The 15,515-nt window shown below is 39.6% G+C and overlaps 1 protein-coding gene across 4 annotated transcripts in view; it reads right to left on the bottom strand.

Annotated features, from left to right (window-relative positions):
• Positions 1-15,515, bottom strand: part of TMEM131 (transmembrane protein 131) — a 189,768-nt gene that overhangs the window by 67,673 nt on the left and 106,580 nt on the right. For all 4 annotated transcript variants that reach the window (XM_059078456.2, XM_067007149.1, XM_059078457.2 and 1 more), the window contains exons 6-8: positions 8,836-8,952; positions 6,257-6,379; positions 883-963 (exon numbers count right to left, since the gene is read on the bottom strand). In XM_059078456.2, coding sequence (XP_058934439.1) covers positions 883-963; positions 6,257-6,379; positions 8,836-8,952 — 321 coding nt within the window. The remainder of the gene's footprint in view (positions 1-882; positions 964-6,256; positions 6,380-8,835; positions 8,953-15,515) is intronic.

Genomic DNA, 15,515 nt, shown 5'->3' with positions numbered 1-15,515 from the left:
CAAAGAAACTTTGATGTTCAGAACCTATTCACAGTGGTCAGGTCCGTGTGTCTTCAATTACGAATGAGCAGCGATTTTAGTGACCTCGGTACAAGAACTGCATTTTCCATGACTTTCCCTTCTTTGATTAAAGCTGGGTAGGCAACATTAAAAAAAAAAAACCAAACAACCCTCCTATGGCAGGAAGCTTTGTAAATAAGGTAGTTACTAAGTATTCATTAATCTGTTAATATTTGCTAGTATTCTCCAAGAAAAAGTGGTTCTCTAACCATGGACACAGAGTACTGTCAAATATTAAATAGCATTAAACATGGCTATAGACCGCTTAAAAATTTAGTTTCTAAGTCATCACGAGGGCCTGACTATGTTCCCTCTGCAAATGGCATCTCCTCCATCGATAGTAAGTCTGCATGTTTAATGCTTTGCTTTACCTTAAATAATGTAGCAGGTCCTTCCCATGGCTTTTTTTTTTTCTTGAATATTAGTGTAAAGCATATTATAAATGATTAGATTCAGAGACAACTTTACTAATATTATTCTGAGGAAGAATAGTTAAAACTTCTTTCTTTCCATACAGTGGGTTAAAGCTTACACCAATTTTTGTTCACTGCTCTTTCCAAAAATTACTATTCTGTTTCTCTCTCTCCAATTTTCAAGTATATTTGATATAAATTTATTTATTTTTTAAAATTAATTTTTAGTGGAGTATAGTTGCTTTACAATGTTGTGTTAGTTTGATATAAATTTAATATTAAGACAATAATTACAGAAAAGTCACCCGTATTTCTTCCAGTGATGAGGAGTTAAGTATTTTCTGGTGTATTTAAGAGAATAACTGGTCTCATGTGAGCTCACAAGAGAGAAGAACACGTCAGAACTCACCCACAGTTTCCTGGTGCCTCCCTGCTGACCTGTGGGAAGTTCGAGGTGAAGATCTCCTCCACTAGAGTACATTTCTACAACCTGTGACAAAGGAGCACATGATGGTTAAGTCAAAATCATGTTTTCAATGCAAGTGATCTGCTGTTATACAGAAACGTCTGACATCTTAATTGTTCATCAGAAACAGTTTAAAGACGTTTACAGACGTAAATGTAGGATAAGTGTGGTGTCACATCACCAGAGGCAGTGCTCATATGGGTAAGCAATGGTGGTATATTTAATTAAAACAAGGTAACTTTGAAATACTGAACTCGGAAATAGTAGAGCTGTTTCAGAGACTGGATTTTAGGAAATCCAACCGTAGGACATTTATTTCTATTTTTTCCTAAGGAAACAGTTTATGGAAAGTATCATATTTTAGAAATACAAATTTTACAGTTCTTATAGTAACACAAATGCTTCCTTATTCACACATTTATAACAAGATGCAGGAGATCTAATAACTACTGTAATTGTGACATAGTGAAGAGCATATCATTCTTCAGCATATACAACAATATCAGCGTACTATGAAAATATTTGAAGTCTTCTGTAGCAAGATCACAGCTACTATTAATATATCTCTGTGGCTTGTACCAACACCCATGATTTTTTCTTTTAAATATTTATTTATTTATTTGGCCATGCCGGGTCTTAGTTGCAGCAAGCGGGATCTTCATTGCTGAGTGTGGGATCTTTGTTGCAGCATGCGGGATCTAGTTCCCTGACCAGGGGTCGAAACCGGGCCCCCTGCATTGGGAGTGCGGAGTCTTAACCACTGGACCACCAGAAAAGTCCCAACCCATGATTTTTAAAAACTGTTTACTGAAGTATAATTCATGTACAATAAACTATACATTTAAAAAAATTTATTTATTTATCTGTCTATCTGTCTTTGGCTGTATTGGGTCTTCGTTGCTGCGCACGAGCTTTCTCTAGTTGCAGCGAGCAGGGGCTACTCTTTGTTGCGGTGTGTGGGCTTCTCATTGCGGTGGCTTCTCTTGTTGCAGAGCATGGGCTCTAGGTGCGCGGGCTTCAGTAGTTGTGGCACGTGGGCTCTGCAGTTGTGGCTCGCGGGCTCTAGAGTGCAAGCTCAGTAGTTGTGGTGCACAGGCACAGTTGCTCCGCGGCATGTGGGATCTTCCCAGACCAGGGCTCGAACCTGTGTCCCCCTGCATTGGCAGGCAGGCTCTTAACCACTGCGCCACCAGGGAAGCCCTAAACTATACATTTTTAAAGTGTACAACTTGATGAATTCTGACATGTATACAGGCATGAAGCTACCAACTACAATTACGATATTAAATAAACCCTTTACCTCCCAGAGTTTCCTCATGACCTTTGCAATCCGCCTGTCACCCTCTGCCCTCTCCCATCCCCAGGCAACCAATGAGCTGCTCTTGGCCACTCTTGATTAGTTTGTAGTGTCTAGAGTTTTATATAAATGGAATCATACAGTATGTACTCTTGTGTCTGGCTGCTTTTATTCAGTGTAATTATCTTGAGATCCACCATGTTGTTTTATGTACTAACAGTTCACTTCTTTTTGATTTTATGGATATGCCACAATTTTTGATCCATTTACTTGTTGATGGACATTTGGGGTGTTTCCAATTTTTGGTCACTACAGATGTTTGGTCACAACGCTGTTATGAACACCACGTTGTATGAGTCTTTGGGTTTTCATGTGCTTTCCTTTCTCTTGGGTAAATACCAAGGAATAGAAGGGTCATGTGGCAGGTGACTTTTCTTTAAAGGCAGATAACCCTATCTCTTAAAAATAAAGAATATATTTAATTAAATGCAAACTTGGGGTGAAGAATGAGAATGGGTAGAAAACCTTTACTTGTTTTATCACAAAAGTCCTCTGGGAGTACACAAAAAAAGGATAAAGCAGGGAAAACAGCAATACTTTAGCATATGCTTCAAGGTTTTTTTTTTTTTTGTGTGTGTGTGTGTGTGTGTGTGTGTGTGTGTGTGTGTGTGTTGTCATTACAGTGATGCATTTAGCAAAGACTAATGAGCTAGGATTTTCTCTGAGTACTATCACTTGCCTTCCAATTTATTAGTGTTCCCCTACAGTACACTGTGTTAACAGTAACAGCACCTTAACTGATGGGGTGACTGCAGAACTTTTTCTAAAAACCAGAAAACACCATGTATTATCTCATTTAATCTTCCAAGGTATTAAGGAGACAAGCCTAACAATGTTTGCAAAGGTAAGATTAAGAGGTTAGGCCACTGATAGCACGAAATGGAATAAGGAAATGAGGACAGATAAAGGCTAAACTATAAAATCGAAGGACAGATTACATTCAAACTCGGACAACACACTCCTGATGTTTAGTCCAGTGCTAGTTATCCTAATTTAATAAAGTTTAGAGAAAAAAAGGAAGCCAGCAATATATACAAAATATAATTTATGTAAAAAGATTCCCACGAAGAATGTTAATTTTTATGTGCCCAAATATCTGCACACAAGCACACAGAAAAAGGCCTGATGTGACACACAGAGATCACATGAAGGGTATCGCCGAGGAAGGGTTCAGGGCTGGAGCTGTGCTAATGTAACAGTCACCAGCTACATGTGGTTATTTAAATTGAAATTAATCGAAATCAAATAAAACTGAATGTTCAGTTCTTCAGCCACCCCAGCCACCAGTTCAAGTGCTCCACAGCCACCCGTGGCTGGTGGCTACCGTACTGGACAGAGCAGACACTGCACTTTTCCATCAGCACAGAGAGTTCTGCCGGACACCACTGGACCGGAAGGCAGCAAGTTCAAAGGGACTTTCGCCTCACACATGTTTGAATTGTTAACATTCTTTTTTTCAATGAGAACATACTCGTGTGTTTGTGTTGTATAATGAACACATCAGATGTAATTTCTTGTTTTACAATACTGTCTTAAATTTAAGACTCATGACACATATTATAGGACTCCCAGGTTAAGAGTGCCTTCCACACAACCTTCCAGTTATAAAGGCAATTAAGTCACAGGAATGTGACAGACATGATAGTGACTATAGTTAAACTATGCTGTATACCTGAAACTGATACAATGTTATATGTCAGTTATACCTCAATTTAAAAAGCGCCCATCCAGTAGGGACTTGGATTTTCCCTTAAAAAAAAAAAAAAAAAAAAGCGCTCCAGAGAAACAATCTATTGTTCCTAAGAGGGCAACAACTTTGGCTCCCCATTTGCTCTCCTGTGCGCTGATGAAAAGTCCATTGTAGTAAATCTTGAATTGAAATGTTATATAACTGAAAAAGACTAGACGAACAAAAGAAAAAAAAATCACCATTGAATTCAGAGATAATTCTTCTGGATGACAGCTTGATGACTCCAAAGGCTGAGGAGCAAAGACACAGACTGTAAGGCTACGAAAGTAACTGCAGATTAGCCAACATCTGCTGAGTCTGTAAGCTTCATCCTTCCAAGCAGGAAGCGAGACCCTCAGTCCGTGGTGTGGCAACCAGAGAGGCCTCCCCCTGGGTGCTTTGTAACGCTGCTGCTAAAGAAGACTGTGGCAACTCATGCGGCAGGGTCTGAGAGAATGAGAGGACAGTTTTTATGTCTTGGACTGAAAACAGTCAAGAAAAAAAATGTAGCAAGAATTTATGAGGTTTCTGTATAGATCTGTAATAAAAGTTAGCCAGAACAGAGAAAATTCACCATTATCCAAAGTAGCAAAAGGATATAAACGACAGACTGATGATGGAGAGGAAATACTTTTCCCTTGTAAAAGCAGGAGGCAAGAACATTTTCCTCTTTTATGATCAAGATATCCAGCTACAGGGCTTCCCTGGTGGCGCAGTGGTTGAGAATCCGCCTGCCGATGCAGGGGACACGGGTTCGTGCCCCGGTCCGGGAAGATCCCACATGCCGTGGAGCGGCTGAGCCCGTGAGCCATGGCCGCCGAGCCTGGGCGTCTGGAGCCTGTGCTCCGCAAAGGGAGAGGCCACAGCAGTGAGAGGCCCACGTACCACCAAAAAAAAAAAAGAAAAAAAAAAAAAAAAAAGATATCCAGCTACAAATAACCAAAATTTGGGTGGAGTATTTTTATTCGTAGCTATCCTCACCCAGTGTCAGCCGAGTTTGGGGGTGAAACCGTTCTTGCTACTTTAGCATATAATTCCTAAGCATTTCATAATCCCAGCTCTGAATATCTTGTCCTGTTCTTTCTTGTTTTCACCTTCACTGTTTATGAGCCCTTCTACCAGGGGGTTCTACCAGGGGGTTCTAGGACGGCAAAAGCCATTTCGGTTGCCCAAGCGCTGCGGCTTATCACAATGCATGGTATTTTCCCTCCACCTGCCATTTTCAAGCCACCACTAAGTTCTGCAGTACTGGGGTCCTAAAGAACTCTATGGGCCCTGGGTGTGGACATTAAGGACTGTTCTGGAAAGCATCCACATCTCCTTCCAACACAGACAACAAAACTAGAAGTTATAGTGGCAGCAAATGTCACACGGCTGGAAGTCACAGGGGGCATGGGGTGGGGATTTTAATTTTAGGAAATATTTGAAGGAGCAACACCAGCCACACCCACTGTCTTAGAGACAAGGGACGAGTGAGGAGGGATTTCAAATGTGAGAATAATTTTACTACTGAAACACTGGGTGAGATATGGAGTTGGATTTTTTTAAATAAAAAAATAAGTTGGCTTTTCATCAGTGGTTCTATATCACGCTTTCTTTGGATTTTAATTTCCAGGCTGCCATCACCAAAACCTTATTATTAGAAATAAATATGAATAGTGGTTTTAAAAATTTACACTGGGCCAGAAGGAGCTGAAGCCAAGAAAAGCAGTGGCCTTGTATAGATGAAGACTCTTCTTAAATTACATGTACAGGTGCTTAAAACTAACACCAGAGAAACCACAGCCATTTAAAAAATGGTTCCAGGGCTTCCCTGGTGGCGCAGTGGTTGAGAATCCGCCTGCCGATGCAGGGGACACGGGTTCGTGCCCCGGTCCGGGAAGATCCCACGTGCCGCGGAGCGGCTGGGCCCGTGAGCCATGGCCGCTGAGCCTGCGCGTCCGGAGCCTGTGCCCCGCAACGGGAGAGGCCACAACAGTGAGAGGTCCACGTACCACAAAAAAACAAAACAAAACAAACAAAAAAAATGGTTCCAAAAATTTGATAACTTGACTGATATAACCCCAAATTCAGACTACAAGCTGCAATAAAAGAATTATCTCTCTTTAGTACTATTATTGTGTACCACATTATTTTAAATAGTCTTGAAAACTATAACAAACTGAAATTTCACATTAAGCATTAATTTCCACTAAAGTTAAACACATTCAAAATCACCACCATAAACTCACCTGTAAAGGCTCGCTGTGAGGATTGTGTATGTTTATTATAGGTGAGAAACTGCTATTCACAGGGACTCTGGCCCCAAGGAACGGCCTCAGTCGGTATGGATTTGGAACTCCAATACCAAATACCTGATTCCAAGGAGGAAAAAAAATGCAATTTTAGTTGCTTTTAGAGTTTTGTAACATTTTTATAGTTATAACTGATTGATCTAGGGAAAACTGGTGAGGTTAACTTATGGAAAAAAATCTTAACTCCCTTTAAAAGGAACACACATGTAGTTTCTATACTTGTTTGGCTACCTATTTGATATACATCAATTTCTTGATATACATCAAGAATATATATATGTTCTTTTATATATATATATATATATATATAAATGCACATATATATACATTTGGAATGATTTCTATATTAGAAATGAAAATGATAGTAGTCCTTCACGAGGTCATGGGATAGACAAAAGGAGGAAACAGGGAATTAAAAGATTTCCCTGTTCCAACCATCAGAAGATGGAGGTAGGGCCCAGACAATCTCTTAAATGCCAAGCACAGTCCCAGGTCATGTTCCTCCATAGGAATGTGGGCCGACTAAACAGGGTGAGCCAGTCATTCACGTGACAAATATTTATTAAGGGCCTATGATGTGCTAGGTACAACCACAGGCACTGCTGAAAAATTCAACAGTGAACGAGACAGATAATGTGCCTGCTCTTATGAAACTCACATCCTAGTATTAGGGACAGCCTAGATAACAATAAAAAGGTTCAGAAAAATGGGTAATGTGATACAGAGTAACTGGCCGGAGGGAGGGTGGGAATATTCTTTAAGAGAGGGTGGACGGGGAAACTGAGGTCACCTGATAGATGAGAACGAGCCAACAGTGAAAGTGTGTTCCGCAAGGGGAAGTACACAGGCAGAGGGCAGGAGGCAGGAAAGGGTGCGGCTTGTTTGAAGACAAAGAATAAGACGAGAACCCTGGTCAGATGCGATGAGGTGGGAAGAGCTACACGGGAGTCAGATCCTTAGAGCCTTGTTGGCCTTGGTCAGAAGCCTTCACTTTGCTCTGAGAGCAATGGTAAAACATAAGGAGTTACTTGAGGAGGAGCTGACTGGATCTGATTCCTGCTCAGAGAAGATCACGCTGACTACAGAGTGAACAATGCACTGCCGGAGGGGCTGTGGGGGAGAGGAAGGGCAGGCAGGAGGCTCCTGTGCCGCCATCCAGGGAGAGGTGGGGGTGGCCTGGGAGAGAGCAGCGGGGGTGAAGAGGAGAGAGGCAGACAGACTCGAGGTACATTTAAGAGAAAGACGTGGTGAAAGACTAGATGCGAAGAGGTGAAGACACCTGGCACTGAGGCTCACCTTGAGAACAAGCTGATCATGACCCTCAGGTCACCCGTGGGCCACAAACACCTAGGTCAGCTGGGGGCACCACTGTAGGGCACAGGTCTTCATATTCTCATGGTGGTCTTTTAATTTACTCAACAAGTACATGCCAAGTGCTCTGTACAGCATGTCAAAGTGATTCAACTATACTGGCTTCAAAAGCATATACTGCCTATCAAACGACCATTAAAGACTTGCTCACCATAAATAAGCATAAGAAACCATTCTTGACTAAAATGGAATGTTTACTCTGACACTAATTTCCAAAATACATGAGGTGCCCTGGGTAGTGGAGAAGAAATATTCAAAAACAAAAGCATAAAAACTGCAAAGTAAGACACTAGCCAAGTTAAGGATTTAAACAATTGAGTTCCATGGGCAATATAGCTCAGTGGTTAAGAGGATGGTGTTTGTAGTTATAAAGACATGGGTTTGAATCCCTGCTCAGTAACTTACTAGTAGCATAATTATTTAACCTTTCTAAACTTCACCTTACTCATCTAAAAAAGTGAGAATAACAGTATCTGTAACGCAGGCAGAAGAAGTGCATGTAAAGTGTGTAGCACAGTGTCAAATAAGTAATTATTCTTAGTAATCTTGATATATAAAAATCTTGATTCACTTTCTTTAATAACCCAATGACTGCACATAGAAAAGAGTTTATCAAAATTTTTAAACAATATAATTACCAAAGAAAAGCAGGCACATAAGTTTTGATCCTGAAACTATTATCACTTCGTAAGCGTGCAAAAAGTAAAAAAAAAAAAAAAAATCTAGAGTCACTGTGAAAATATTTTTAACTGTTCTTTTGCCAACCAATCTTACAGTAACACTTTAGCTGTAGCTTTAAGAGCATTTGTTCAGTCTGATGTGAACAGGGATATTCACAAACACAGCTGTAAGTAGAAAAGCGCTCAGTGCTCTGCAACAACCTAAATGGGAGAAGAATTTGAAAGAGAACAGATCCATGTATATGTATACTGAGCCACTTTGCTGTACACCTGAAACTATTACAACACTGTTTAATCAACTATACTCTAATATAAAATTAAAAGCTTTAAAAAAATTCTCTGAATCTAAACGCTTACATTTTCCCTTATTCCCTGAATTTTTGAAGAGTTCCCAAAAGGTTTTCATATGACAGGTTGAAGATGATAACTGTATTTTATAAATAAAGTTTTCATTCTGATTCTTACCTGGTAAGTGAATACCCCATGATTAGATGTATTAATAAATAAAGTATTTTCTACATTTCCTACTACTCTTGCAAGAAAAACTACATCAAATGATGTATTTCCTCCTGGAAGAATTTTCTGAAAAAGAAAAGCAATAAATAAAGTTAAATCAGTAACCAAAAAAACCAGATCATGGTGACCACAATTAGATAGCTAAAGTTCTCGGGACTTCCCTGGTGGTCCGGTGGTTAAGAATCCTCCTGCCAATGCAGGGGATGCGGGTTCAATCCCTGGTTGGGGAAATAAGATACCACATGCTGCGGGGCAACTAAGCCCACGCACCGCAACTACTGGGTCTGTGTGCTCTAGAGCCTGCGTGCCACAACTAGAGAGAAGCCCATGTGCTGCAGCCAAGAGCCTGTGTGCCTCAACGAAAGATCCTGCGTGCTGCAACTAAGCCCCCGACGGAGCCAAATTAAAAAAAAAAAAAAAAAAAAGATAGCTAAAGTCTTCTAAAACATCTTAGAATCATTTGCATAAACTAGGTTTTTCCTCCTAAAGGTTTAAGTTTTAAATTAGTCAAACTATTTTGCAATGGGAAGAAAAAGATGTCTTCGTATTGGATGTCACATCTTTGTCAATGATTCTAAAACTCTGTACAACAGATGGTTCCCTTGAATTCTGTTCATTAAACAATAACTAGGCTGGAATGAAGCACCTAATTACAGGCTCTTCCAACATCAGACGATCAAGGAGGAGGTGAGCTGAAGCTGAGCTTTTTATACAAATGTCCTGCTCTACTACTGAGCAGCCACTTGTACTATTCGAATAAACAAATAAGTCCAGCCTCAACCACTTGGACCTCTGTTGTCCATTCACACAAGGCACAAAATGTGCCAGCAACTTTAAACATTAAAAAAGAAGGGAGTGGTGATAATACATGCAGGAACTCCTTCCTGTTACCTTGTGCAGAGACTGAGAATGTCACGGTGGTTAGCAAATTAAAATTTTATTACAACAAAACAATAGGGCTGCTTCATGAAGTCTGAGAGACTGCAAATGCAGTTCTGCCTGCAATGAAGCCTTAAAATGCATTTTAATATGTAAAGTCATTAACTTCTCTCATTCTGCCTCTGTGGCTAGAACTCTAACATGCTCCCCAAATTATAGCTTAAAATATATGGCACTGAGATGTCTGTCTTTACCTTTGGATGTAGAAAGCTGGGAATTTCTCCTGCATTATCAAAAACAAAAAGAATAATCTGCAAAATCGTAACTTTTCTTGAACGCATCACAGTTTGTGTATCAACTAGTTCCAAATTTAAGGAAAGACAAGCACCTTCGAGAAGAGATGGAATGTGAGTACCGGCTCACCCACGACAGAGAATGGGAAGAAGATGAGGCTAACATACAAGACAGTAAAATGAATTCAGCTAAAATTTTTACACAGTGCCAAATGCCGAGTGTGGGCTACAGAACTCTGGTGCATAGAATCCCTAGAAGCTATAGATGCTAGATGGAGGTCACACTTGAGCCAAAAAATCAGTAATAGGATACTGGTAAACAACACACTTCTAAATAACCCACTGGTCAAATAAGTAGTCACAAAGGAAATTATAAATTATTCTGAATCAATTGGAAATGAAAACACAACATATCAAAATTTAAAGCAATACTCTTTTTTTAAAATAGATCTTTATTGGAGTATAATTGCTTCACAATACTGTGTTAGTTTCTGTTGTACAACAAAGGAATCAGCCATATGCACACATATATCCCCATATCTCCTCCATCTTGAGCCTCCCTCTCACCCTCCCTATCCCACCCCTCTAGGTCATCTCAAAGCATGGAGCTGATCTCCCTGTGCTATGCTGCTGTAAAGCAATACTTGGAAGGAAAATTACAGTCTTACACGCTTATCTTGAAAAGAAATGTCTCAAATCAATAATCTATGTTTCCACCTTGAGAAACAAGAAAAAGAGTAAATTAAACCCAAAATAAGGAAAAGGAAGAATATTAGACAAGAGCTTGAAATAATGAAACAGAAAATGGAAAAATAGTGAAAAATCAGTAAAACCAAAATGGTCCATAAAACTGATAAAACCCTACACAGAATGACCAAGAGTAAAAAGGAGGAAGATGAAAATATAGGAAACTGAAATGTGGACATCATAATACAACCTTTACACATACAAAGGATGATAAAGGAATATTACAAACAACTCTATGCCCATAAATTTAATAGCTAGAAGAAATAGACACATTCTTTGAAAAACAATCTGCTAAAGCTCATTTGAAACAAAATTGCCAGAACAGTCTTAAAACCATTAAAAAAAATTTAATTTGTAGTTAAAAAACCTTCCCACAAGGAAAAGCCCAAGCCCAGATGGTTTTACTGGTAGAATGGTAGAGTTCTATACCAACCATTAAATAACACCTATCTACATAAACTTTCAGCATACAGAAGAGAACACTTCCCACTTCATTTCATGGGTCCAGTATTACCTTTATACCAAGACCAGACAAAGATTTGACAAGAAAACTACAAGCCAACATCCCTCATGAATGCAGACATGCAATCATTTACAAAGTATTGGCAGACTGAATCCAGGCAACATATAAAAAAGATAACACAACATGATCAAGTGGTTTTTATCATGACAATGAAATTCTATTTCAACATTCAAAAATCAAACCAATGTAACTGATATTATCAACATACTAAAGAAAAAAAATCCTTTCAGTAGGTGCATAAAGTAATTTGACAAAATTCAGCATCCATTCATGATTAAAAATCTCAGTAAACTAGGTCAATAGAAGAGAACTTCCTCAACCATATAAAGAGCATCTACAAAAGACCTAGAGATACCAGATTTAATGGTGAATGACTGAATGCTACCCTCCCCCACCCCCAATGTGGAACAAGGCAAGGATGTCCTCTCTCATGACGGCTATTCAACATTGTATTGGAAGTACTTGCCAGTACAATGAGACAAGAAAAATAAATAGAAAGCATATACATTTGAAAGGAAGAAAGGTCTGTTTTTATTCACAGACAACATGGCTGCCTATATAAAAATTCCCAAAAATAATCTTCAAAAATGCTCATAAGAGCTAATAATAGTTTAATGAAGTTGCAGGAATCAAGGTCAATATATAATAATCAATTGTATTTCCCTATCTTATCAATAAACACTGGAATTCTAATTTTTAAGAAAGTATCATTTACAATAACATGCACACACACAAAAATATAAATCTAATAATGTACAAGTTCTGTGAGCAGAAAATGACAAAGCATTGCTTAAAGTAGTAAAAGAAGACTTAAAAAAATGGAGGGATGTACTGTGTTCATGGATCGGAAGATAATATTGTTCAGATGTTAATTCTCCCCCAACTGCTTTATGTATACAGCGTAACTGCAATAAAAATTTCAGCCTAAGGAGAAACTAAATGTAACTAAATACAATGTGAAATAAGATCCTAGAACAGAAAAAGTACATTGATAGAAAACTGTTAAAATTCATATAAGTTTTTAGTTAACAGTACTTTATCAATGTTAATTTCCTGGTTTTGATAATTATGATTATACAATATAAGAAGTTAGCATAAAATAAAAGAAGTTAGCATTAGGAGAAACTGGGTGAGGAATACAAGATTATCTGTACTTAGTTATCTATGTTTAATTCAAAAAAATGTTAAAAAAAATCTTAGCAAGGGGTTTTAAAAAAAGAAATTGACAAGCTGATTCTAAAACTCAGATGGCAAGAAAAGGGAATAAGAAGAGCAAAACCATTTTAAAAAAGGAAAACAAAACTGAAGGGTTCACACTGCAGTTCCAAGAACTACTAAAAAGCTACTGTAAATCAAGGCAGTGTGGTATTGGTGAAAGAGTTGACATATTAGATATCTATTAGATACATATTAGAACGTAATGGGAAACAGACCCACATATTCAATGTCAACTGACTTTGACAAAATGCAGCGGTATTTCAATGAGAAAGGATATAGTCTTTTTAACCAACAGTACAGTAACGACTGTATATACATACACAAAACAAAACAAAGTAACTCTTGATCTATATCTCATGCCATAAACAAACATTAACTCAAAAAGGATCACAGACCTAAATGTACAACCTGAAACTATTAAACTTCTGGAATAAAAATTGGAGAAAATCTTTGTGACTTCAGTTTACGCAAATAGTTCTTAGCTACAAGTCCAAAAGCATAACCCATTAAAGAAAAATTTGATAAGCTGGACTTTGTGGAAATTAAAAACTTCTGCTCTTTGAAAGATTTTATAAAGAGGATGAAAAGACGTGCTACAGACTAGAAGAGAAGATCTGCAAATCACATATGTGATAAGGAACCTTGTTGTACTCCTTGGAATTATTTAGTGAAGTTTTAAAGGAAGTAAGTTGATTTGCAGCATTACATTTAGTAGTTATGTGCTTCTTTGAGAATGCCAGATGTGGCTGTCTTCAGTCTATTACATGGACAAACATACATTCGTACAAAGATGTCTTTGAAAACAGATTTCAGTATTTGTTGAAAGCTGTTAAAAGCATTATATCCTGGGAGAAAAAAGAGCCTGGATATGAGAGTACAGGTTCTCTTTGATAGTTCCCAATATCCAATCAACTTTTTATAACTTAAAGACTGGAATACTTTAAGAAGATGCTGAGACACACAGAACAAATCTATTCTTTTCTTTTCTTTTTTTTTTTTTTTTAATAACAGGGAATATCTACTTCCAAATGACAATTAACAATGTAACAAAACGGTGATGAAACAGAACAATAAACTCAGGCTCAGGAATGTAATCTTCCCATAAGAATTCATCAGATTTGCTACAATTCACCCTTTTGTTCCTACTGGTACAACAAACTTCCTAAATAAAATAAATTTAGTTTCATTAAAAAAAAAGTAGGAAAAAGTAATGAAGACGACACAAGGTGTGCTAACTTTAGTTTTAAATTATCTGCAGCAAAGTCTCACATATTTGTACCACAGGTCAGAGTCCCTGGCCTTTTGCTCCCTTGGTGATCTCACCCGGGTCCATGGATTCACATCTCTACTTCTATTTCGAGTCTGGTCCTTTCCCTCATACACCAGACTTCAATTGCCTACTTGGCACCCCCAGCTGGACGTCTAGGAGACATGCCAAGTCTAACACGTCCAAAACTGAACTACTGACCACACTCCTGAAACCTACTCCACCCTCAGCCTTTTCCATCTCAGCTGATGGCAACTCTGTCCTCCTAGTTGCTCAGGACAAAAACTCTGGAGTCCATCTTGACTCTTCTCTTTCTCTCAATCCCACCTAAGAAAATCCTATTCCTATCTTGAAAATATATCCCAAATGCAGCTTTCTTCACTTCTTCACTCTGCTCAGAGTAATCCTGCCCTGAAGTCCTGCAACAGCCAAGGTAACTAGTGTGTCCAATTCTCCCCTTACCCTTCTTCAGTCTATTTCTGATAGACAGTGATCCTTATAAAACATAAGCTATCATTCATTCCTCAGCTCAAAATCTGTGATGGCCTCCCATTTCAATCACGATGAGAGCCCAAATCCTTACCACAGCTTCTAGGACCCTTCACAGTCTGACCCTTCCCACCCCCCTTTACTTCTCCTCTCACCCTTGCTCACTCTGGTCTAGCTTCGCTGTCCTCTTTGCACACCTGTCACATTTCCACATTGGAGACCTTACTGCCTGAACCCTCTGTCTGGAATGTTCTTCTTCCATATATTCCATTTCCCTCCCTACAGTCTTCTCCCTTACCTCCGTCAAGTCTGCTCAAATGTCACCCTCTGAATGAAGCCTACTCTGACCATCCTATTTAAAACTGGAGTGATGTCAGCATCATGGTGGTGTAAGACATTCCTCCTTTTTGTCCTCCTTTTAAAACAATGGGTTAGATATCCATCAACCAACAGAAGTGCCTCTGTGGGACCTGTGGAATCCAGCACCATACACCTGAGGATCTGGGAGCTGTCTTGCCCGCCTGTGCATCTGGAAACAGGCGGACAGACTTCTGTACAGGCTGCGGGACAAGTGAACCTGCCCCAACCCCTCTCACTGCAGCTGGGAAAAAACCTGGAGAGTGCTGACCTGGGCAGATATTGATGGACAAGAGATAATCTGCAGAAATCTATCTTTCCCAAGGAGATATTCCAGCACGCCATTGGCGGGGGGGGGAAGAGTTTGGTTGCAGTGGAGATAGTAAGAGGAATTTTCCCAGGGCCAACTCCCCCACCCATGCTAAGGCGACACTGCATGGGATGGTGGCCTCTCCTGGGCGGGGGTGAGGGGGTGGGGGGAGGAGAGCACCCTGAGTGAGTGAGTGCCCCACTCCTCTGGCTGTGCAGGACGTGGCCGGAAACCCTGTTTCTCTCCACCAGCACTCAGAGTACTGAGGTGGGACTTCCGTAACTGGGGAAGGTAGGACATCAGGAAAGAGGCAGATTAAAATATCAAAGGGCATTAAAGGTAAGCAGCTCCTGCTGACTGTGCTCAGGACTTCAGCAGGAAGTTCATCCAGGAGTCTCTGGAGTATCTCACTGGAGGATCTCCCCACTAGGTCTGCAGGCCCCCACAATGCCCCAAGAGCTAAATCCACAGCTCCCCCAACTCTGCAGATGGCTCCTTGTGTGCACTCCCAAGTGAGCAAGAGCAAGTCCTGTACATGGACTGCTA

Source organism: Kogia breviceps, chromosome 11, assembly GCF_026419965.1.
Source record: "Kogia breviceps isolate mKogBre1 chromosome 11, mKogBre1 haplotype 1, whole genome shotgun sequence".
Taxonomy (NCBI): Eukaryota; Metazoa; Chordata; class Mammalia; order Artiodactyla; family Physeteridae; genus Kogia; species Kogia breviceps.
The sequence above is the reverse complement of the archived record's forward strand: the minus strand, read 5'-3'. Positions and strand labels throughout refer to the sequence as shown.